Raw genomic sequence first — 24,978 nt, forward strand, 5'->3', positions numbered from 1 at the left:
GCATCGTGAAATCATTGCACTCCAAGATGATCTGGATAATATTCCACCGATAATCCAAATGATCCACTGGTGAAAATTCAGATCAAGACTGGTTGTTGGTTGATGCTCCAAACTGCACATCTGTTGAAATCATCGGTCATCTGAGCTGTTGAGGATAATATAATCCGCAGAGAATTCCTTTGACTTGAAAGCTGAGAGAGATGTTGCTCTAAACATATTTAATGTTTTTAAAGATTTAAATACCAAGTATTTAAAAGTGGAGCTTTTTGTGGAGCTCAAACTGAGGAGAACCAATCTTTTGCTGCAGTGTGAAGTGAAATGCTAAAGGTGGTAGGTGGTGAAGGTGGTAGTCCTGTAGGACACAACAGGGCCATTGTATCGTAAGGTATGCGGAGGCTTCCGTAGTGGGGGGCTTGAATATCTAAACTGCTAACTGGATCCATGCACTCACTTTCACTTTTAAACACTGAAATTCTTTGTGGAAAGGGGAAAACTTTGCAACCCTAACTAAAGTTAAATAGTAGGCTTTATTTAAAGAGTAGCTAGCTAAAGATTATGATACAAATGTGTTGAATTCAGTGGCATATTATTTGAACGATTGGGAGTGACTGTTGCATACATCTAAATTATTGATTAGTTCATACATCGAACAAAGTTTTAGTTCTAAATTCAGTTTTTAATCCAAAAATCATATTCAATTCCAAAAATATTAGCATATGGTGCACATACAATACACCTTACATAGTAAAAATATTTGTAAAAAGCACACAAGTTAGTTGAGATGAGTAAGAAATGCATAAAGTTCGTTGAAATGGGAAAACCGGGCTTCATTCTTCACAAGCTACAGTGTTCTTTGTGCTCACAGGGCAAATAGAGTATGTTAGCTAGTGATATTAAATTATTAATACAATGAGGACTAATTCAAGGCATTAGTTTATAGATCTGGGGGCCAGCTGCATAAACATATCCACTATGTTAAGACTGTGTGTTTTAAGAATTAGTCTGACCAACTAGCAGTTAACCAAAGGATAATCAGTCTTTTCAGATCCAAATAAGACCAATCTACCCTTTTCTGTAACTGACCAGTCTTGAAAAGAAAACTGAACACAGGAAGACTGTACTCGTACTGGCTACCTGCGCCCTCTACTGGATCAAGTAGCTACAGTCGATAATACAACAAAGTATTTGAATTACAATGAAAAAGGTATTTGAACAGACAAAATATGTATGTAAGTTAATATGTAGGATATGACATAAGCAGAACTCTTCCTAATTTCACTATGGTAACAGAAAAAAATACTGCATCCTTTCAGGTAGCCTATACCCTCCCAATAAATGGTCCAGCTAAAAGTATTTTATATATAAAAACCCTATTTAAATCTATAAAAAACAGATCCTCCATAAGACTTGAGAGCTTTGGTGATAACTAAGCAAATATTTAATTACATCAGTAGTAATTTCTCGCTAGAAACGTACAAACTGACCACAAAACGCAATTTTCAGTCAGACGCCATCCTTATTTATTTTTTAGCTCAATGTCACAGAATGGAACGCACAGGATTGTGGATATCAAAGGCAGCGAAAGATACATCTATGCTGCCTTCAAAAATTGATCAGATGAAGGTAGGACTATATGAGACAGGAAGTGAAGCTTACTTTGGATTCGGACGTGTCTTGATACCTTCCAACCTTGGGATGCGTCCTCCGAAGGCAGAACTTGTAAGTGTTCAGACACAGCCAAGCCATGGAAATGTGATATCCTCTTGAGAGGAGTTTTTTTAATTTAGTATTTTTTCATGTCATCACATTGTTTAGACAGAGCATAAGAATAACGAATGGTAAAAAATACAAATAAAAATAAAAACATTTTTGAAAAATTATATTTTATTCATGTTATAGGCCTACTATATACCAGGACTCAGTTGGTAAAAATAAAAATAAAAAATACATGAAATTACATGTAGGCCTATAGGCAAATACAATAAGATTTTTTTTTTTCATTCACCAATAAATTTTTGAGTTTCAACCTAAATTTATATAAAGATGATTCTCACCTGCTATATTATGAAAGATATAACGTTATGAATTGATACACCATTTTACTTTATGCAATACACGTGGGTAAAATGGCCATAAATTAACATTCACATTCAATACAAATACACTGTATATAATTCGCATATTAATGTGTTCTTGAAGCAACATGTAATGAAAAAAGAAGTGTAATAATGGGAGTAATAATTGGCAACATTTTAATAATAATATCTAATATTTCATAAGAATATTGATGTATAATTTCTTTCCCTATTCACTTGTTGTGTCTCCCAAAATGCTGGTGTTCACTACAATCAATGCCCTGTTCTGTAACAGAAAGTCATATTCTGATTTGAAACCCCATTAATGTTTTCCTGAGATGTTGGTTTATGAAAAGTAGTGCAATATATTATCATATTTCCATAAGAGTGCTACATTTATATTTTTTATATTTTTTTCTGGAAAATTAAACACAATCTACACAATTCATAACAATGTAGGCTAACTGCAAAACTGGAAAAGGTTAAAAAAAAAAGTACTATTATTTTGGCCAAATATAAAGCATGCTACCTTTTTCGTCATCAACTCCTGGGCTATTTACTCACCTATACAGGATAATAATGAACTGAGCAATGATGCATGTTTAGCAGTTCAGTACTCAGAGGTGGCACCCTGTGATCTGTTTGAGTCTGATCAATGTCAAACAAACAATAGCTAGTGTGATCCGATTTCAATGAACACACTCATGCATAAAAGCCCAGTGCAGGGAGGGGGAGTCTGTGTGTGTGTGTGTTATGTGAGTAGTGAGATTAGTATCAGAGGAAATATGGGTCACCATGGCAGGCAATATGCAGTGGAGGTGTTGCTGGGGCAAACCACACATGTGTTAGCAAAGAGACTGGAACTTTCCCTGAGGAAGTCTCGATCATCTGCTCCTCCTGCTGCTCTGCTGTCACCAGGAACGTAATGAGAGAGTCACACTTCAGTATAACTTTGAATTATCCGTTTTCATAAATAGATATTCAGGTTTTCTAATTGCAAAAACTGTAAAGCATGAAAACAGCTTGTGGTATTTTTGTGCAACCATTTCAGTTACACAGTTCAGGTTTTTTTTTTTTTTTTTTTTTGATGAGTTTGTTATCTACAAAAAACTGATAATGTGGGTCATCGTTAATCCAAAATATTATCATATTGTAGTCAAATATGGGTGTTTGTTGGCCACAGCTCATATCTCCCGTACATGATTCCTAGCCTACAAACAAGATTGTCACAGATGATCTGTCTATCTTTTGTGCCTGCAGTGTGCAACATCCTGGGCTGAGTAAAAATCTTCTTTATCCCTTAATTCAAATTTCTTTGCAGCAGCATGTCAAATTTCAATGCAAATGGAGCTGAAAAGGCTGTCCCACTTCATCTTCAGTCCATATTCAGAGCCCACAGACACGGTTTCCACAATCACAGAGTGAAAGTGTAACAAAGACTCCCCAGGGTGTGGGATTCCATACCGCTGTCCTGGCTACAGTCTGGACAATGGTTTGGGATATTCTGAACTTCTAAAACTCCCCACACGATGGCGCTCTCTACACACCAGCATTTGCCTATTTACGATCAGAAAGAGGACCAAATGTTGATGAAGTGTGTCTTTCTTACAGGCATTTGCAGTAGTTTGATTCAAAGGATGCAGTACAAATCTATCTATCTATCTATCTATCTATCTATCTATCTATCTATCTATCTATCTATCTATCTATCTATCTCTGTCTGTCTGTATATCGTCAGAATGTAGCACATATTGGCAGGATTTCTATTACATTGAAAGCATTTATAGTCCTGAAATAGAACATAAATAGGTCGAATTAAAGAATGATAAGAAATGGAAAATAAAATAATGGAAGGGAACAAGGAAAAAAAATAAAATAAAATACAATAGGGCGAATTCACATTTATATGGAATATACACATTGAAAGAAGTAGCCTATCTATTTATAGTCAGAAAAATAAGGAATAAAATATTTAAATAAAGAAATACAGGAAAAGACCGAAAAAAGAGTTGATTAAAATGGGATACAGCTAATATGCTACCTACACATGGTTGCCTATGCTTTATATTGCTTCTTTTCTTCTATTTGCATACTGACTGTACTACTACTTTGTATGCCGCTGCTGTGTATTATTGTGCAAGTTACCGGTGTATATGTATCATATTGTATTATGCTTAAAAGGTTAAAATAACCTGCGATGCTGCTGTGTAGCCTACTTGCTGTGAGTTGGAGAGAAGGGCACAAGCGGGAAGAGAGAGAGAGAGAGAGAGAGAGAGAGAGAGAGAGAGAGAGAGAGAGAGAGAGAGAGAGAGAGAGAGAGAGGAGGGGGGCATGCGCGTCACACGCTCGTGGGGGGAAATCAAGAGGGCGAAAACGGCTCGTGGACACAATGGATTTGCGAACCAATGGACTTTGCGTTGATTAAAGGACGGAGTCTTGATGAACACGAGAAACAAGGTACGTTCAGTTTTTTGAGGAGAGCGCGGCACGTTGTATGTTGCTCTTTTCCTCGTTTTCTTTGATTCTAACGGTAGAACCGTTATTTGGACGGTAGAGGATGCAGGAAGTCGAGGCATCATTGCAGAGAGAGAGAGAGAGAGAGAGCGGCCCGCTCCGCAGGGTCCTAATGTGATGTTTTGACAGGCTGCAGTCTCAATCTCTTGACACTCCTTCAACACAATCAGCGGCGCAGAAAATATATATTCTACAGTTTACCATTTTAATCAACGATTTGGTTTGTCCTGCACACTAGGAACCTCTCGATCTAAGCGAAATTAAAACGACAGCCGATGTTCCGGCGCCTGAAGGCTGGTGGTTTCATGCTGCCAAGATAAGTAATCTACTGGCATCAGCAGCAGCATGGGATCACAACAAAGCCTGCCTGTCCATGCCAGTATGCATGGTATTTCCCAAGGATTTGTGCACCGTTAAATATATATCAAATGACTTGAAATTGTGTCATGTTCTTGTGTCTCTGTTTACGGTTTCGTTCATGATCTGACTTCCTTTATCTGACAGAAAGGTCAATTTGACATCTACAGAGATCCAACTGCGTTTTGTAACATGGTAGCTGACGTCTAGTTGGTCATTTTCTTGTTTAAGCTGAAATTTCTCTCTAAAAACCAGCTTGGCCACTTTAAGATGGTTTGTTGCTGGTTTAAGATGGTCTGTCATCTAATCACCATCTTAGGCCGTCTATAAACGAGCTAAGTTACCATGTTCCAAAGCACGTCTGCCAGTCTTATTTAAGTACTGTTGTGTGCCAAAATGAATATTTTATGTTTATGAAAAGCTTTGAAAACATTGTTATGTGAAATGTGGGCAATACTTGAAAGTGCTTCTCAAAGAAATTAGAGTACGGAAGTGTTTCGCATCAGTGCGTAAACCGTTTCCTTTACAGTCTTTAATATTCTTCAAATTTGTATGTATTGAGCCTGTATTTATTTATTTCTTTTTTAAATGTTCTAAGTTAAAATGTAGTCTTATATCTTCATTTACTCCTGTTTTAGTGCAATTTTAAGTTAACTCTAAAAGTAAGAGGTGTCTGTGAATGTGTCTTTTCTGGCTTTATGACCCTGGGACATCTGTGTGGCCATGGTAGAGGTGTCAATGCAAAAACCACATTATGGTACTTAACATGTAGGTGTTTGCACTGAGGAGCTACTGTTTCTGGTATTTGTGGCCCCTACTGAGTTATCAAACATATTTAGGCACTTAAACTACACTTAAAATGAATTAATGCTGCAAAATATCAAACCAGGTCTCTTTTAACTTTTTACTTTATGTGAACTTTATGTGTGAGCTTGAGTTCTGAGAACAGGCCTAGCATAATTTGTCTACAGATGCCACTTGGTTTAATATTTTACATCTACATTTTTTAATTTACCAGACGCTTCTAATCCAAATCCACTTACAAATGAGAAAAAATGTTCAAATGACTTAACTACAAAGCGATTTAGCCTAATTCATTCATCCCATAATTTTTAATCTAATAATACAGTGAAGTTCACACATTTATAAGTGTGGATGGATTTAGTGTTTAAAGGGGCACCCTTTAAAGATTTATATTTCTGATAAAATATATCATTTATGTTTGTCTTATTCATACTTTCTACTTCTCTTTTTTTTGCTGATGATGGACTGATCCTGATGGCTGCCTCTCCTTATTCATTCAATAAGGAGGAGAAGCAGAGGGCTATGCTGTTTCTGCTTGTCTTTACTGCTGTTTGATTAACCATGATGAAGACTGAACCCCCATCTGCAGCCAGCGGCAGCACTAGCACCACCCTTGTAGCAAGAAGTGCATCGCCGCACAGGAATGCCTATGAGGCTGGAATTCAATCTCTCAAGCCGGTAAAAGATTCCAGTGCTGCTAACGGGGAGGATGGGAAACCTCGACCACAGGGCCGGGGCCGCAGGTACGGCTCCAATGTGCACCGCATCAAGAACATGTTCATGCAGATGGGTTCTCCCGGGGATGAAGAGGATCCGTCGAAGGCCAAAGCCCCAGACCAGACGATCCGACTATCCCTTCCCAGAGCAAGCAGTCTAAATGAGAATGTGGATCACAGTGCACTGCTCAAACTCGGCGGGACTGTGTCAGAGCGGGTTAGCCGCTTCGATGGAAAGACTGATGGTAGCGGATCCCGTGGATCAACCACAGGCATCTCCAAGCTGCAGGAGACACGGAAGATATTTGAACAACGTCACATGCAGGAGAAGCAGGCAGCGACTAATCGAATCCTGTTAAAGAAAGAGCGGGCGTCAGGGTTCCAAGACAGTCGTCTGGACGTGGTGGTTCGCTTCAATGGCAGCACTGAGTCATTGGACAGGCTGGATGCAGGCGACTGTCCCGCAGATGCAGTGTCCCCTACGGTCAGCCAGCTGAGCGCAGTATTTGAAAGAGTAGACCAGCGTAACAACCTTCACCGACCATCCTCAACCTCCCCGCTGCCTTGTACCCCGGCCAAGGTGGAAGAAATCAACTCCAAAGTCACCACTAGGAAGACACGAGCCTTCTCTCCAATAGGAAATCAAGAGGAGGGAGCTCAGCGCATGGACCAAGAAGCTGCACCTGGGAGTCCGAAGAGTAGAACAAGCATCCAACCTGATGGACCCAATAGCAAACCATCCAAGGATGTGGCTTCTGACAGTGCTGGCACAGTTTACGATACCTCAAGGTCAGAAGAGATCCAGAATGCATCAAGCAATGATTCCATACCAGGGGAGCATGCAGCTCCGGATGCTGGGAGCAGACTGGTACAGGCGGATGTCCACGCCTCTCTGGAAAACGGGGAGGCCACCAGCAGCCATGAGCCCTCAGAACAAAGAGAGGAAATTGGACAGGCCTATGCTGAGGAGGAATCCCACAGAGAGGATATCTCAGAAGCAGATCTGGTGGACATCAGCGCATACAGCGGGATCGGAGAGGACTCTGGTGGAAGTCAGCTGGATGAAGATGAGGAGGCTGAGGAAGATGAAGCTTATGAACCAGAATCCAGCTCTTCAGAAATCCCTGGGTTGCCTGTAGAAGATGAACCACCCCCCAGCAGGAAGATTTGTTTCAGTACAAACCCCATCAAGGTAAGTGCCTAAAATGTGTGAAAGCAAGGACGCATTGTTTAATAAACTGAATGCATTCGCAATGCAGTGTACACCACCTTAAAAGCTGTGGGCACGGTTTCAATTTTAGGCTTTCTGGGGTAAATTATGATAGCTTGTAGCCACCATTTTGAATGAATAATGTGGATTGGCAGGGTTTGGATGGCTGCAGGAGTAGGAAAATAAAAGCTAGTCTTTGAAGATTGTATTTCTTTGGGGAATTACGCCTAAAAGTGTGTTTGTTATTGGTGTGACGCACAAGTAGTAGATGCCTTTGTCTCCTTAAATGTTCAGACACAGATTCTCTAAGAAGGGAGGACTGCTTCACTGCTTGCAGAGTCATCTCCGGGCACCGTCAGCACTTTGATATAGCACACGCATGCCACTGGCCCTGCTGACGGCCCATTTCTGCTGGTTTAAGACTGGCTGTTTTCAGACTGCATGGTTAGTCAGGTGCTGCACAGTGTTCTTAGCATGAGAGTCACATGGTCGTGTTCCTCTGTGTTTTGGGGACTTTCACATCTGAATTTGTATTCTTGAGACAATGGCACATTCACATGATGACCAACACTATCAGAGCGCCATCGCTTCAAAATGTTCATGAGCTCAACAAAGGGATAAGTTGTGTTTTGGTCAAAACGGTCAGGTACTTCGCTCTTCAGGTGCTAGATTCACACAGCATGGGAATGGCCAGCTCCCAGTGAAGGCATACCGAAGGCATGCTGAATCTAAAGTGAATACTGTGTAATCTCACTGATGTCAATGGGATTTTATACCAGGGGGTTTGCCTTGTGTTGCAAAACTGTGGCCGTCACGGTCCCTTTTTGTTCCTAGTGTAGAGAAAACATACTTTAAAGCAGAACAACGATAACTACAGTAGCAAAATAAATGTTTGAAATGTTTAGCTTTTTTAACCTCATTTGACTGCATTTTGACCTTTTCATTGCAGATATTCAATAAAAATCAGGTTGGAACACCTGTAAACACCAGCTCTATCAAAGCCCGTTTGCTTGTCAAGTCTTGTTTACCCTATACTGAATTATTCCGTGTCTATCATCCAATTCATTCTTAAACATTCTCCCTTTTTTCACCATCTTCCTCTTTTTCCTCTCCCTTTTTCTCTCAGCTAGACTAAAAGCTCTTGTATCTGTTCAGCCTCATTAGCCCCTTCTACTCTGGTATCAGTATTAATATATTAACCTAAAATATCAGAGGGTATTTTTATGTAATATTTGACTGCAAAGGGGTTTGACTGACAGAGACATTTTGGGAATACCTGCAATAGATAATACCTTGATACCTAAATATAAAATCAAGTAACATCTGTAAGCAAACAGTGCTAGACATTGTGATAAACTTTACATTTCACAGACATTATTTGTCATCACTTTTAACTAACTGCTTCCAGTATCAATTTTAATGGATGAATGAAGTCAGTCTGACCACAGGTGTGGATGATCATTATGAACATGTTCTATTAACATTTGACTACCAGAAAGTGTAAGTCTTCAAAGCAGTTGTTTAATATTTTCACATTTGTTAAATGTTCTGCCTGAATCTTTGTGCTAGCTAATGCACAGGCATTCATACATTTATAAAGTGTTTAAAGTGTCCAAACTTGGGACCACTGTATCTCTGTTTGAAAGGAATGAAAAAAATAATAATAATTTGTGTCCTGTCTGCTGTTGCTTACATGTTAACATGTTGTTGAATGTTTGCTTGCATGAATAGGCGACGTAGTCATTGTTCATTTTACCATCTGTATTCTCGTTGATGGTTAGTGTTCACATCTAGTTCATAAAGTGGCCTTATTATTTAGTGTATTGTGAGTCCAGAGTCGTGGACAGACTCTCTTATCCTCTCAAAGACAGGAAGAGCTACAGCAATTTTAGGGCAGGGAGCTGGTTAACTCAGAGCTGTTGGTAGAAGTTGACTTTTGGAGGTGATCTAAGACTGGTACCAGTTCATTTCAGGAGTGAGAAGCTCTGGGTTTAGATGCGAACAGATCCTAAAACAGTGAAAGTGAAAGGTTTACTTTATACATAACTTTAGGCGGGAAGAAAATCAGTACAGAGGAAGTGATATTCAAGTTTGCTAGTCTCTGACTACTACTAGCCTTTATGGTGCATAGACAAATTAATTCCCCTTTAACACACACACTATAAATTCAATGTGTTACTTGCCGTTTCTTTGTAATTATTTGTGAAATGTACTAGCAATTTCTGAATGAAAATTGTTTCCTATAAACAGTAATCCACCACAGCATAACATTGCACTTATATGTTGCTGTTTAACGTCAGCAGGAATAAACTTGTTTTTGGACTCTGTCTGATTGTCTCAGCTGGCATATGTGTGCTTTAGCAGCTCACAACCTCAACACATTGTGTCCATTCCTGCTGCTAAAAATAGTTGCGTTCTCTTCACTTTCACATAATCCAGAAAGTCTTACTCCCTGCCCTGCGCTACAGGTGGTGGAGCTGAAGGTAGCACTGATTCCAGGCAATAACACAGGGAATAATAGAGCTGTGTGTTGTCGTTGCCTTGCTGAATGAGGCCGTTATTATCAGGCTGCAGCAGGAAACTGACAAAAAAAGGAAATGCTGCCTTAAAGGGGCAGTGCAGGTTTTTTTAATGAGAGACTGAAACCCACTGATGCATCCGTTCGGTTGCCTCCTGCACAGAGGGATGTTGAGTTGCTTTTGTTAGACCCAAACTATGCCTAAACAAATCTAGCATGGGATCATAGCCTAACACGCCATTTTTGTTCTCCTGGCAGAGCTGATGCATCATTCCACGGTATTCGAAGAATGATGTCAAGAGCTGCTGGGTAATAGGGCTGAGCTAGACAGTATATGTCACATATTTACAATATATTTTTTGCTTTTATTATTTGAATCATCATCAGTGAGTAGCCTACTTAAATGCTTTAAAATTATTCAATAATTATTTTTTGGTGCATATTATTACTGTTTTGGTGCCTTTGAATAAAAAGGTTTAATTTAGTGAATAACAATGCTGAAAACATCTTGAAAAAGTTTTTTTTTTTTTTACTTTTTTTTACTTTTTTACTTTACATTAAAAGATATTGAATCCCTTTAAGGAATTTCAGTCAGTGTTATTTTAGTTTTATTTATTTACTTTTACTTTCAATTTACTTGTTTTTATAAATCATAGAATTAGCTTTTATTTTGTGTTTTGTTAGTCGTGTGCTTTGTCATTTTTATAAAAAAAAGCAAATTTTTTTATTATTATTTTTTTTTTATTCGGAGTGTCTATTTACAATAAGTGCAAATAGCCCATCTTGTTGGCAGAGGTTATTTACACTAACTCCGCCCACTGACGTCTGGTTGGGCCAGACAAAATTACAGAAGACGCTGGTTGACAACATTAGCAATAGTGTAGGGGTAAAGGGGTGTTGCAGAAAGTTTTGACGCAAATCGACCCGAGTTCGAATCCGCCTTTTGCTGAACTCGCTCTATTTCCTTTACCCATCACATATAAAATCGGAAAGACATTTATTTTCAATTAAAATTAAGAAAATATTCGAAAAGTGAAAATAAAGTGTCACTAACGTGACTAACTAATAATTGTGTTTAGTTAAATGTGTGTTTAGTTATTTGTGTTAAATAAATGTGTGTTTAATAATTAAGTGTTTAATACTTAGGTTTAGGTTTAGGGAGGGCTTTATTGTCCAAATAAGGTGACATCCATTTAATAATTGTAATAAATATAATCATTTACACTCTATTTTATTATTGCACAACAATACTGAGGTGAAAATAGTATCTGCCACTATTTATAAGTATAAATAGCATCTAACTACTATTTATACTTACCGCAAAGAAAATACGGCTATTTTTACATCGTGTAAATAGAATCTATCACTATTTTCATTGTGTGAATATCATATTGCAAAGAAAATGCAGCTGTTTTCAGTTCACTTAGTGTAAATAGAATCTATTGCTACTTAAACACAGTAAATTGCTAAGAAAATATGCTATTTATACTTATTTGTTCACAATTAGTCATTTTAGTTCTTTAATTTAATATCAAAAAACATTTATATTTTATTTCATTTCAATGAACAAAATGCTTTTAATAGTTTTTGTTAACGATAATAACACTGTTTTCAGTACAAATACATGAAGACTGAATACAATCAAAAGTCTGAAAAATATAGAATTTTCTTGTTTAGCTACAGTAGCCTATATATATATATATATATATATATTGCTCAGCCCTATATGAAGTTTATATGCACATTACATTGGCATATTAGAAACATCTAGCATGGTTTCTGTGTAATTAAATGTCATATACTTGAGTTGTTTTGTCTGTTTTAGCCTTTGAGGTTACCAAACATGCCATTTAGATTGCCAGAATACCCTCCAACCTTCCAATTAGAACGCTGATATATTGCGATCCACTCGTGTACATTGATTGAGAAAGACAGACAGAGACATTGTTAGGCAAGCTGAATAATATACTGAAAAACAGGGGGTGGACTGCTTAAATCCTATAGAGGGCCTTTGGCTAGCTTTTAGGTGAGGTTATTGATTGATGTATGGCCTCATTTTGTTAAACAGTTCTTGTTGCCCATCCCCTCAGTCAGTGGCTGGCTAGTACTGCACACAGTCAGATCGTGGACGTACGATCTGTGGGCAAAATGCTGTCAAACATGTGCAGTTATAGAGTAAATACTCTATGAAATACATTAATTGCCTGGTGATTAAGGAACTCCGAACATTTTCTGGTTGTTTTTCTCAGTTAGGAAGTGAGAGCATTAACAAAAGCTTGTTTGTAGCTTTCAGTGACTGAACAGAACATCAAGACAGTTTTTTCTCTCTCTTTTTAAATTTTTTTTTTGTCTGGCATTTAACACAGTTTGCAGTGATTCTCAGGGGAAAAAATAGTGGCTTAAGTACCAAGCAGATTTGGTCATAATTATTCAAAATGTTTAGTTGAAGATGGGATCAAAAAGGGAGAAGAATGTAAGACATTTTGTGATATGGATCACTGTTTTAAAGCATTTTTACTACAACTCATTGGATAATAGTATTCAAAAGGAAGCCTTTTTTGCATTTCAAATTGTGAATGATTGTATTGATGTGTTTAACGCCTCCAGGCCAAACCCAGACACCATATTTACAAGCCTTCCGGTGTAAAATGAGGTTAGACTGCTGCATCTTATGTTTAACAGCAGTCAGGCAAATATGACTTGAAGGCCAATATTCAAATCTGACTTTAATTAAAGAATTAAAGGTCAGCCAATATCCAGATGTGCACTTAATTGGATGTGACAAAGACAACTTTGTCATTGATGTTTTATATTTTCAGCATGTTGGTAGATTCAAGCCAATTTCTAGTACTTTTGTGAAGGAGTTAGGACGACATTTATCAGGGTTTTATTATCTTTTGCATTGCGCCATCTTGTGCTGCAGTAGTAACTGATTAAATGTAATCTATGAAGTAATATGTAGCCTACATATTATTCACATTCTTTCACAAACCCCATTATCCTATTCAATGTGATATACGAGATAGGTAATCTAAAAGTAGTCAGATTATATCACCTGAAATGTGTAGTGTAATGGATTACATTACTTTCTAATTTTTATCATGTAGTTTGGAATCAGCAACAGGCTACAATTTGCAAGTAATCTATCAGCACTGGCTGCAGTAGCTATATAATGCACATGTGCATGACACATTAAGAGATCAGCACTTAACTACAAAGCGTTGGTAACAGATCTAAAAGCATTGGCGTCAAATCAGGGGAAATCTGTCATTTCCTCCATTGATTTTCTCTGATTGATTCTTTCTGGTGATTCTCAGTGGCCTGTTGTCAGTTATTTTTGCTCCTGGGGAGAGATGGACTGGCTATGAAAGGAGGTCAGAGGTGCTTCTGTCTTGTCAGATGTCTTTTTTAAAATGTGCTCTTGCTCAAAGACAATATTCAGCTGGCCTCACATGCTGTGAGCCATTAAGTGATGTTTATCTTTTTATGATAGAGCTCTGCATTCTGCATCAGCTTTGCCATCTTAAAAACCTCTTTCATTTAGGCTGGCAAAGATTGTCTTGGTATGAGACGTACATTATATCTGGAGAAATAGCTTTATTGGATGACTAACAAAGCGGTATCAGATTGCATAATAGTTATAATAATGGACTGTGCAAAAGGTCTCTCTGTAGCTCTGTTTTCTATGATGACAAATTACTGCATATGCCTTTAAACTTGTTCTGATTTAGTGATATAAAGCATTATTGGTTTTTATAATCAATACTTTACTGATTAACATTTACATTTATTTATTTAGATAATAAGCTAATAGCGTTTATCCAAAGCAACTTACAAATGAGGTGCATCACAAGCAATATATCATAAGAGCAATATTTGCAGTACACAATGCCAAGTTTTTATTATAAAGATTTGCACACAAACTAAAGCAAAAGTAATGCAGAAACCATTTAAATTTTTTTCTGCTTTAGTTAGATAAGCTGAGGTAAATTATTAATAATTAGGCTGTAAAAATAAATAGGCCTATATAATATACAATGTAAATATTTATAATACTGGCTAATAATATGATGCCATTATATTTTTATACAGTAATGTCCCATAAAAACACAACCAATGCACAATGTGAAAGCACAACAAACCTCTAACTAGTCATTAAGCAAATATTTTTATCCAAAGTGACTTGTTAAAACACTTATTATAATGACAAGAATTTTGGTAAACATCACATTGCTGATCTTAAATCTTTCATTTTTCAGCTCAGATCTTTAACCATTAGGTCAGACCTTCGCAGTCACTGACTTTCCTAGTGTAAAAATCCTGCGCGTAAGCAAGCTTAATACAACAATGTAACATAATCGCTTAGTAGTGCTTACTAAAGGCATTTGTGTTTGTTGTTGCTTGCTTTAGTCAACCTAAGCTCTGAAACACACTTATTTCAGCTGTAATTTCCTCATAATTATCCCAGATGTTTTCAGTATGGAATGTGTCCCACTCTGAGCTCTCTTTGTTACGGAGCAACAAAACAAGTGGATGAAGCACTGGCCAGTATCTTTTTTGTTCATTTAGGACAATAACTAGATTGAAGCAGCATTCTTTTGGTGTTGTTCTGACTGAGCTGATAGGGACGGAGTTATTTGAGAGTCAAAGTCTTTGTCTTTCTTGGTCTTTAATGCACCTTTAGCCACTTCTAGTTCCCGGGTAAGAAATGCCAGCCGAGGCAGCAAGCAGATTTTTTCCCCCTCTGTGTGGGAGAGCCGAACGTCAGCCCTTGGATAACTCACAGGGAGTCTGTTGAAGAAAGGTTGCCAGGGTCACGCTGGAATGCCCAACGCACTCGTTTATTTCTTTCATTCTTTCTTGTTGCTGCCGTTTCTCTTTAGCAGTCTTCTTCTTCGAGCGCTTGCTGTCTGGAGAGAGAGAAACGGGGCACACTGAAGCCTCTGTTCTCCACTTCTTCATCGCTCTCACATTATATCACACAGCCCTTTCCCGTTAACATTCTCTCTATTAAACTCTCACACATGTGCCTTCCAAAGAAGTTTGTAATATCTGAAGAAAGCTGTCTGGTAGCATTCCTAATCGTATCAATGTCAGTTGTTTGGTTGACGCGATCAAGCATTCAATTTGAAAACTTCAGCTTTTGCTCACAGAATCTGCAGGGCCTAACAGGACCTTGTTAACCAGCCAAACTTTGCCCTCCTCCTTTTTAAAGGGGTCATAAAAGAGCTCAACGTACTAGAAAAACATACTGGAACTCAAAACGTCCTCCCCAGTCCAACAAGATCATTTAATGAAACTAGGCTGCTAAAACAACTCCCTCTGAACTTTAGCAACCACAGCAACTGTGACACTTTGGCTGATGAGAAACGCCTTAGTATGTAATTTACATTTTACATAGGATCCCTGGGCATTTCAGTCCGATGCATTAAACTGTTAAGTGCAGATTGTTTTGTGAATTCATCACAAGAGGATGAAGGAGTTAAATTATATTAGACATGAAATCACTGTAGCTGGAGCACAGACAGTGTTATTGGGAATTTTGTATGTGATTTGGGCACTTAAAGGTGCAGTAGCACAAAATGTTTACAAAATTGTTTCTACACTGTAAAAAATATTTGTAGTTTTTACAGAGAAAATACTGTAAAAATGCTGTGATACAAATCTTGGTGACCTGTAATACACCTTACCGGTGTACCACCTGTATTATTATGGTAGTTATCAGTACATAAGGTACCAGGCAGATTTTGCTACTTCAGATAGATTGTTTATAAGTTATAAAATATACAGGCACCAATATGCCAGAAAACATTGACACTGAATATTTTACGCTGAGTTTCTGGTTCTCACAGCTGCCGTTTTTTTTATGTAGTTTAGAATATATTTTTTTACAGTGTATGAAGGTCAATGAAAACTACAATACGTTTTTAGCTCACACACATTTTTACTAACATTATTCATGGACCTCAGGGGGAGAAAAAAATGATTCAAAAATGTGATACAACCCTTTTAAGAAACACTATATCTCACTTGGCCATTGACTCGATAATCTAGTATACTGTTTTCCATCTTTACACGATTGATTAACACTCCAAATTGGTGGTTGCAGGCCTGGGTTTGCTTTCCACATTATTCATGCATGATCTTGAATCTTCAGGTCATGTTTCTCTAAATGTTTCAGCAATACGGATCGCACTCTGAGGTCCTTCCTTTCTGACACTTATTTTGCTTTGATAACGGATCCGCAAATGGGTATTCCTGAAAGCTGCAGCGAAGGGACCTGGAGTGGAGGCAGGCACAGAGCCAGAGTTGCTTTTTCATCTCCGTTTTCTTATTAAACCCATTTGTTGTGCACACATCTTGACAGCACCACTGCAGATTCGGTCTGCAGCTTTACCTGCTGTCAATACTTAAAGGGACAGTTCACCAAATGAACATAGTCGTCATTTATTCACCCTTGTGAATGATTTCTGAAGGATCATGTGACACTGAAAACTGGAGTAATGGTGCTGAAAATTCAGCTTTGCCATCAGAGGAATAAATTACATTTTAAAATATATTCAAATAGCAAACAGTTATTTTAAATTGTCATAGTATTTCACAACATTACAGGTTTTACTGTATTTTTTATCCAGTAAATGTTCCCTTAATGAGCATTAGGGACTTCTTTCAAATACATTTAAAAATCTTACCAACCCCAAACTTTTGAATAGTATTGTAATTATGTTCGGAACAACATTTGGGAGAGTAAATTATGACAGAATTATAATTTTAGGATGAACTATCCCTTCAAATCTTGTCTGGATGTCCTGTAATGTTCCCGAAACAGATTGGCTAGAGTTACTGACACAAGCCATTAAAACGTGCCGTGGAGTTAATCACAAAGGCTTTAGTCGCTCAGTCCCGAGAGACAGCATTCCAACGCTCTGAATAGTCCTGATGCCGAGAGACTGTAATACAATTAGTTACATTTGTGTGTTTGTGCTAGAAAATAACAGCTGGTCAGTCCCTAGATCAATATTACGGTAGTATTAGTGGAAGCAGGACCAGCCATTGTGGCTTGGACAGGAAGGTCTGAAGGCATGCGTGTGTGTGTGACCATGATTGTTTTTCCTTCATCTGGTAAGCCTATTCATTTCACCCAAAAGAAACTTGAAACACCCACTGTCCCATATTACAGACTCATAACAAGTACAGTGCTGACTTTTAATCGAATCAAAAAACTCACATACACATATCTCAGAATGTTTGGTGTTGGGTTAGTGTCCATCAAAAATCCCTTCTCTCAAAGGGCTGGTTCACCTAAAAATGGAAATTCTCACTATGTCTGAAATCAAATACTTCCCTACTATATAGTATCGCAACAGATTAGTATGTCTGAATGCATAGTATTCGGAAAACAGTAGGCGAAAAGTACACGGATGATCTACTACTTCCGGCGAGATTCTGAAGTCCGCATTTGCTGGACACTTTACTATCCCATGAGGCCAAGGGAAAGGATTTATGAATGCATTCACTTAACTATCGGGATATCTATTTTTTTTTCAGAATCTATATAAATTCATTTTGAATTGCTTTATTTTAGTCCTTATTGACAAGGTGGAGGAAAGTGAAGGAGGGTGATATGTGTTGTATCGGTGAGTATTACATGATGTCATATCTCTTACTAGTGGACACGAGAAATTAGTAGGAGTAGGAGAGATATCTACTGATATATGACCTGCACCATCATGTATAATTGTATCTTGGTCTAGAGTTGAAAAAGCGAACAAAATTTGCAATACATACTGTAGCAATATCGAATCGCAAAACTTGTAGAATCACAATTCTTATATCGTATCGGCACCCAAGTATCGTGATAGTATCGAATAGGGAGACAGGTGTTTCATCCCAGACCTTCTACCCACATTCATTCTATAAAGAACATACTTTTCTAATGGTCGCAAAGTAAGTACAAATTCAAATGTATTACCTACACGATTTCAGACACACCATCTCTCATGATTTACTCACTCTCATCATGTTCTAAACCTGTGTTTTTGTCCATACAATGAGAGTCAATGGGGTCCAATGCGGTTTGGACTCCAGTGCTCTTCAAAATATCTTTTGTGTTCCACAGAAGAGAGAATGTCATACACATTTGAAATGACATGAGGGTGCGTAAATCGTGACCAAATTGTCATTTTCAGATTTCATTATCTATAAAAAAAATTAAAAAAAAACTTTTAAATCAAACTAAAGCAATAGTTTGTCTTTTTGAGATGTCATGTAAACACAGAACATGCTTTTAGCTCTTCATCCATGTCAAATCGCCCATAATGCCTCAGTCACAGACTGAAAGCAAAGAGGTCAAATGTCCTCAGGGCTCACAGCCTCTTGGTGGGATTAAACCAACAGGTTGATTCTTAAGGATTAGCAGTGTGTCTTGCGAGATTCGAGAAGTGTAGCATGCACCCTACAAAAACCTTTGACTGTTTCATGTTTTCACAGATTTATATACAGTATATTTAGATACACTACTACTCAAATTTTTTATTTTATTTTTATTGATACAAGAAATGTTTTTTTGAGCAGCAGATCAGCGTATCAGAATGATTTCTAAAGGATCATGTGGTGGCCGGAAATTATTAGTTTAGGCGTGAAACTTTGTTTGCGTTCAGATTGGTTGTTTCAGTGGAACTTTCAAAGCAAATTGATTTTACTTATTTCATTACTACTTCTCTATATAACCACAACACCAAATTAATAGCCTACATTAACTCTGCATGCTATGTGAATTCTTATTTTCACCCTCCACCTCCCCAGCACCACCTGTCTAGATCTGCTACGGGGGTCTACCTCTCTCTAGCTGCAGCAACATGTTTCCCTTAATTTTATGTTCTGGCCATTTCAAAATAAAAGGCCAATAATTAAATTAATGTTCAATTATATGAATTTAAAACAAACAATATTGACTTCTACGGTCACTTTTTGTATTGTTTTTTTCAATCTGTTACAAAAATGTAAAGTCTTTGAATTATCTTTATTGCAGGGTTTTTCTTAGCATATATCGACATGCAAATAATTCAGCTAATTAATCAGCATATCACATAATTTGATTCGTCTGATTGACAGCAGCCGTTTTGGAGAGATGATTAATGCCATATCTCTTAAGATCAGTTTTGCCAGCAGACCTTAGCAGGAAGATCGCTGGTGTTTATTTGTTTGTATGTTCAGATGTGAAAAAGCTGAGGGTTTGAGGGTTTTGTGGTGTTCTGTTCTCTACGTCTCTTAACCTGACTGCACTGGAAAGCTCTTAGAGCTGCTTGTGTACTCAGTATGAGTGAATCCTTCAAACACATCCATGAAAAAGTCTGCTTTATCAGCCACTTTCACACATGGAAAACATGAAATTGCTGTATAATTGCTGGGCAAACTTTTCAGGTGAAAATATTACATCTGTTTTTACACAAGCAACAGTTTGCCGTGCTTTAAACAAGAAATTTGTCACCTCTCATACTATGGATTTCTTTTTTCTTTTTTTTTTTTACACATTCCACCAATATAGAACTATTAGTCAGACATGCTGCTCGAGCCAAATTCATTTCAACAACAGTTGTTCACACATGACCTCTAAATGGAAAAATGTAATTAAAGTTGCTGCAGAGGCGTGTACGTCACATTTGCCCTCAAATAAATGTATGTGACCTCTCAACTCTATCATAGCTGTGGAAGGAGAGCTGTAGTCAGGCTCTCTGGGTCTCTTTTTCTAGATGGATGAATGCATGTCTATATTTTAATGATGTTTGAATATTTTGTATTAAAAAAAAACTTGGATAATTGCTTGAGATTTATGCTGTAGGAAACCGAGGGTACACATTGTGATTCATTATTAAATTAAATTAAAGGAGCTGTATGTAAGAAATCTATTTCAATTAATCATAAAATGGCCCTGATGTGTCACTAGACATTAAGAAATCATGTTCATTTCAAATACTTATATCACTGACAACAGTAGTATGGCTAGGATATTGTCATTTAAAAAGTGGACTTGCAGCCCTCAACTGATGTTGATGTTGTCATTTTGTGTTTTGGCCTGACGCGCCTCCCTCCACCTATCGACCAATCACGAAGTCAGTAGTGTTTCGGGAACCGGGTTGCCAGCTTTGCTCTAACCTACCCTAACTCTAGTCAGATACAAATGTCAAACGTTACTAAATCAAAAAGACCTCGTTATAATTCAGAAATTCGTCGTGACAAAGTCCGAAATAAAACCAGAATTTGTATTGGAGATGCTTTTGAAAGATGGAGACGGCTGAAAACGGAGAAGAATTTGAACACAGACGCCAACGTTGCTAATTTTCTCCTGGACAGGTAAGATTCATCTATGCTTGGCTAACTTGTACTTGATGTCAATGGACATTTCATATATTCAGGACAGTCGAACAAAGTTATGCATGTTCGTGCAAAGTAACGTAACATTAGCTCACATGGACGTATGCTAACATTAGCAATGCATTATAGGAGCTCGTTTCTCTGTCATTAAGCTGAGACGCTGAGGAAAACAACATTAGCACGCCCATTATGGCAATTTGAAACGTAATTGAGACAGAAGCTTAACTTTACCTCAGAAAAAATGATTCGTCATTCGTTCTTCACGTACAGTATATCGTGGACTAAGTTACACATGCTGCAAGTTGACCTGTATGACCATTGAAGCAGCCTACGTTTCTGCTGAATCCTGCAGCTTATCTGGCAACCTCGAGTCAGGGGGTAGGAGGAGGGGATACACCGCTCTACAGTATTTTTAAAGTGATTGCAGTACCAGTTTTGGCCACAATCCTACATACGGTTCCTTTAAATAACATGAAGAAAGAAATTCTTACCTTGTTTGTGTTTGAGCTTCTGTAATTTGTGCAAACAAAGCCAAACTAAAAATAATTCAGACTCTTGGGCTGAAATGCAGACCATTGTCTGATGATGTAAGAGACAGGTTGATGGATCGATTGATTAGTTGATTGATTGGCTTCTCTTTAATGCCACTCTGAATCAATAGCACACAAATGGGTGTTTTAGCAATGTATAGATTTAATGCCATTTTAAGTCCTGGAGTGCGGAGGGAGTTTTTAAACTGGTTAAATTAAGGTTACTACAACCTTGGGGTTGCACATACTATTCGACTAGTCGACTTTAATGCTCTGTCATGACGCTTTAAGCTTGATGTTGACTAGTCACTGGTCATGGCCACTTTTACACTCCGTTTCCAAACAGTTAAAATGACAAATAAATGCATACTCCGAGAGCGCTCCACAAGATATGTTTGATTATACCATCTGGATGCTCAAAATTGGTCGGGTGGAATATGCATTTTAACACACACACATACAGACAGTAGCTTGCACATCACGCGCAGATCGAGCGCACACAGAATCGTTCAGTAGTGCAGAAATGTATTGTCAACACTGTTCTGTGATCAATAAAATATCTGAAAAGTTCTAGCATATATTTCTTAGTAACTAAAACCCACTGCTTCACTATTAGTAGAGAGACGTTGCCAGGTAGAATTAATTCACATGCAGTCACTCTCTCACTAATCCATTCATATAAATGTAATCTTTACTGTGCTAATTTTTCTGTATCTGATTTAGAACGAGCAGAAATCTGTGAGAAATGTAATGACCCAACAACAAAAGAACTGATAAAAATAAGCTGTTATAGGAGCAATAGCCTTGTGAGCAGCACTGTGTCATATGCCATTGCTGTGCACAAGGCAACCCGCGTTCGAGTCTCAACTCGAGGTTCAGGCTTATTTGTTCATTAATGACGTCATCAGCGAGTAGTCGACCCTACTTTAATCACATAAATGACGATTAAAAAAAGTCTGAAGTGATTCAACCCCTACTACAACCACTTAAAGTGTAACTTCGCCGATTTTCAACCCACTTTGTATTGTTACAATGGCGGTAGTATGTGTAAATTAACCATTTTTAATTGTTCCCTGTGTTACCTGGACCGAGAAATTCACATTTAATTCTCAGCAAAAGTCCAACTTCCACATTTTGTTATCCCCGCCCATATATGTCAGATCAACAGAGGGTTATTAACAGAACACACTATGGCAACAGCTTTCGTACCTTAATGCAACAAGGGTTTGCTTAGGGTGGAACTGACAGAACAGCAACTTTTTTCATTTTTTTTTCTCTCCGTTTGGCCTAAAACACTGTGTTCATTATCATTCAGTTTGAAACGTTAACTACAAACACAGAGGTTTTTCAGATTTTCCGTCACTGTGTTCTCTCCATATTTACAATTCTTTTGCAACCTTTAGCCACTGTCTACAATACGCTGGATCTGTCTCTAGAAACCGAATGTAACTCACTACCGCTAAACGTTTACTTTTTGAATTCAATACAAATCAACACCATTATGACTACAAGTTTGCTAAGAAGTATTTCCTACTAAAGCAAAACGGTTTTTGACTCTGGTAAGTGTATCCATAGCAGACTGGGACTGGCTTTGGATGGAAACATCCCCAGTGCATTATGGGTGTTGAAGTTTTCCTACCTATTTGGCAAAAGGAAAGACAGCCTGTTTTCTCTAGTCTGGTTGAACCGATTTAAAAAATGTTTTGCCTTTCTACTAGCGCTACAAGATTGCGATCTTGATTCTAACACCCACGTGATCTCATTCCTAAATGACAACGATTCTCTTGTGTCTATTAAACATTTGACAAAATTACACCGGAACACTCAAATCTGTGTTTGCGCTGCCGCTGACCCAGATAAAGCAGTTGTAATGTATAGGTATGAAACAGCTTCACAAACGTCTTTTCAACCACACATTATCGTTATTTCTGTGTTACAAATATTCATATTATTATTACAGAAGCACTGGGATAAAAGTTTATAATTCAGATATAAACACTGATGTCTGCAGAGGCGATCAAAATAGACCAAATCACCTTTGGAAAGTGAACGCTTCAAAGTCAAATAACGATTCGATTGATTACGTCGTTACGCCAACTAGTGGTGACTGTTAAAAAATGTTATTTGTCATTGAATCATTCATTCAAAAATGGAAAAAAATGTGTTCAAAAATGCTGATTCATCCAGTAATGAAATAAGTGAAGCATTTAATTACATGTTATTTTGTTTAATTGTTTGTTCAGAATCGTGGGAGACTCGCAGATTTATCCAGAATCATCCATCTCTACTTTTAACTGTTAACAGCCAAGTTGAAAGCCCATTTTGCCAGCGCTGAAGTGCCCCTTTAAATGGAAAATTGAGCTTCTGTTGTAATTTCCTAACTATGATTCGAACGAGGAACAAGTGTTACACAAAGTTGAGTTACACAAAAGCTGAACTGTATAAAGGTGTTAATGCTAATAGTTGCTGTGTTTCTGACTGTACTTACTTTGACAGTGTTGGCGACTTTGATCTTAATCAGCGACTTCCTGTTGTCAGAGTTGGCTTCCTGTTTCTTTGCTAGTTTTTTGAGTAAAAAAAAAGAAAAAGAATGTGTGCCGCCTGATTGTGTATTTCTCTTAGTGACTTTTAAACTGGATTAGGATCAACTTCCTCTATTTACATCACAGCCACAGCTGTTTCAAAAGAGAAACCACCACCCAGTGATAAATGTTTATTAAAGGAAACACAGGAATTATGGGTTAGTTGTTGGCACAGATCTGGGCTATGTGTTTGGAATAACGTATTACCATATTGTTTTCAACATTTACTGTAAGATTATACAGTAGCTAGAATATTATCACTACAGCTGAGAACATGCTATACAATGAAGCATTGTTACTATAGTATTATTTCTATAGTTTGTATTAATATTTAAAAAAATAACTTTTATTTTTTAAATTTTCAGCTTTTTACTTTTTTTTTTTTATAAATAATAATATTTAAGTTTAATTTACTTTTTATTTCAGGTTTAGTTTGAGGTTTTATTCATTTCCAGTTTATAATTTTAGTTCTTCAACTTCAACTTATTTCAGTTAGTTGTCATGGATGGCAACATTTTACATTTTTGTTTCAAAGTTTGTTTTCATCCAATATTGATATTTTGTTTTATTTTAGCTTCATTTCAATTAAGAAGTATCTATGTTTTTCAAGTCAAGTCACCTTTATTTATATAGCACTTTATATACAATGCAGATTGTTTCAAAGCAGCTTTACAGTGATAAATAGGAACATAATGGTTCAATGATGCAAACAGAATTCAATTCTGCAGTAAAGCAGCTCTAAAATGACAGTAGTATTCAGTTAAAATCAGTTCAGTGTTGATTCAGTTTGGTTCAAGAAAATGTAATCAATTGTGGAACGAGTTCAATTCAGCCATAAAGCAGCTCTGGAGAAAATAGCAGCCACGTTTTTTGTTTCAATTGATGAATCCGAACATAATGTTTAAATGAACGCTAAATGAAGTGATTGAGTTGATTTGCGCATTCCTTTGCCCAAAACAAGGCATCAGTGAATGAGAGTCTTTTATTCTATTCAACAACAACACCAGCTCGTTCCGTGCGTCATACGTCATTACGCCATTTCTATGTCATTGCACAGGCGCAGAACATTCCAGTGTCATTTTTTGAATCCGATCAAGTGTTTGCGTGTCTTATCAAATGGATTAGAAAAGGTTTATTCCACCCCTTTCAAACCTATTGAAATTTCAATTGGTTTGGGCATTTTTATTCCAATGGAGTTTACACTGAGCATTTTCATTTGGATTGGACTTTTATTCGGAATACAATGCTCCATGTAAACGCACCTAGTGATGTCTTCATCCAGCTCAGTTCAGTTCTCA

General features: G+C 37.4%; 1 protein-coding gene across 2 annotated transcripts in view; it reads left to right on the forward strand.

Annotated features, from left to right (window-relative positions):
* The first annotated feature begins 4,390 nt into the window (after window positions 1–4,390).
* The window catches only part of ppp1r9ba (protein phosphatase 1, regulatory subunit 9Ba), a 43,048-nt gene continuing 22,460 nt past the window's right edge, over window positions 4,391–24,978 (forward strand). The window contains exons 1-2 of one of the 2 annotated variants that reach the window (XM_081382933.1): window positions 4,391–4,532; window positions 6,255–7,658. In XM_081382933.1, the coding sequence (XP_081239059.1) occupies window positions 6,312–7,658 (1,347 nt within the window). In that variant the 5' untranslated portion in view covers window positions 4,391–4,532; window positions 6,255–6,311. Of the gene's footprint in view, window positions 4,533–4,858; window positions 4,910–6,254; window positions 7,659–24,978 lie in introns of those variants that run through there. The other variant, XM_081382934.1, reaches the window with a different exon arrangement.

The sequence above is a fragment of the Scardinius erythrophthalmus genome, assembly GCF_964197995.2.
Source record: "Scardinius erythrophthalmus genome assembly, chromosome: 1".
NCBI lineage: Eukaryota > Metazoa > Chordata > Actinopteri > Cypriniformes > Leuciscidae > Scardinius > Scardinius erythrophthalmus.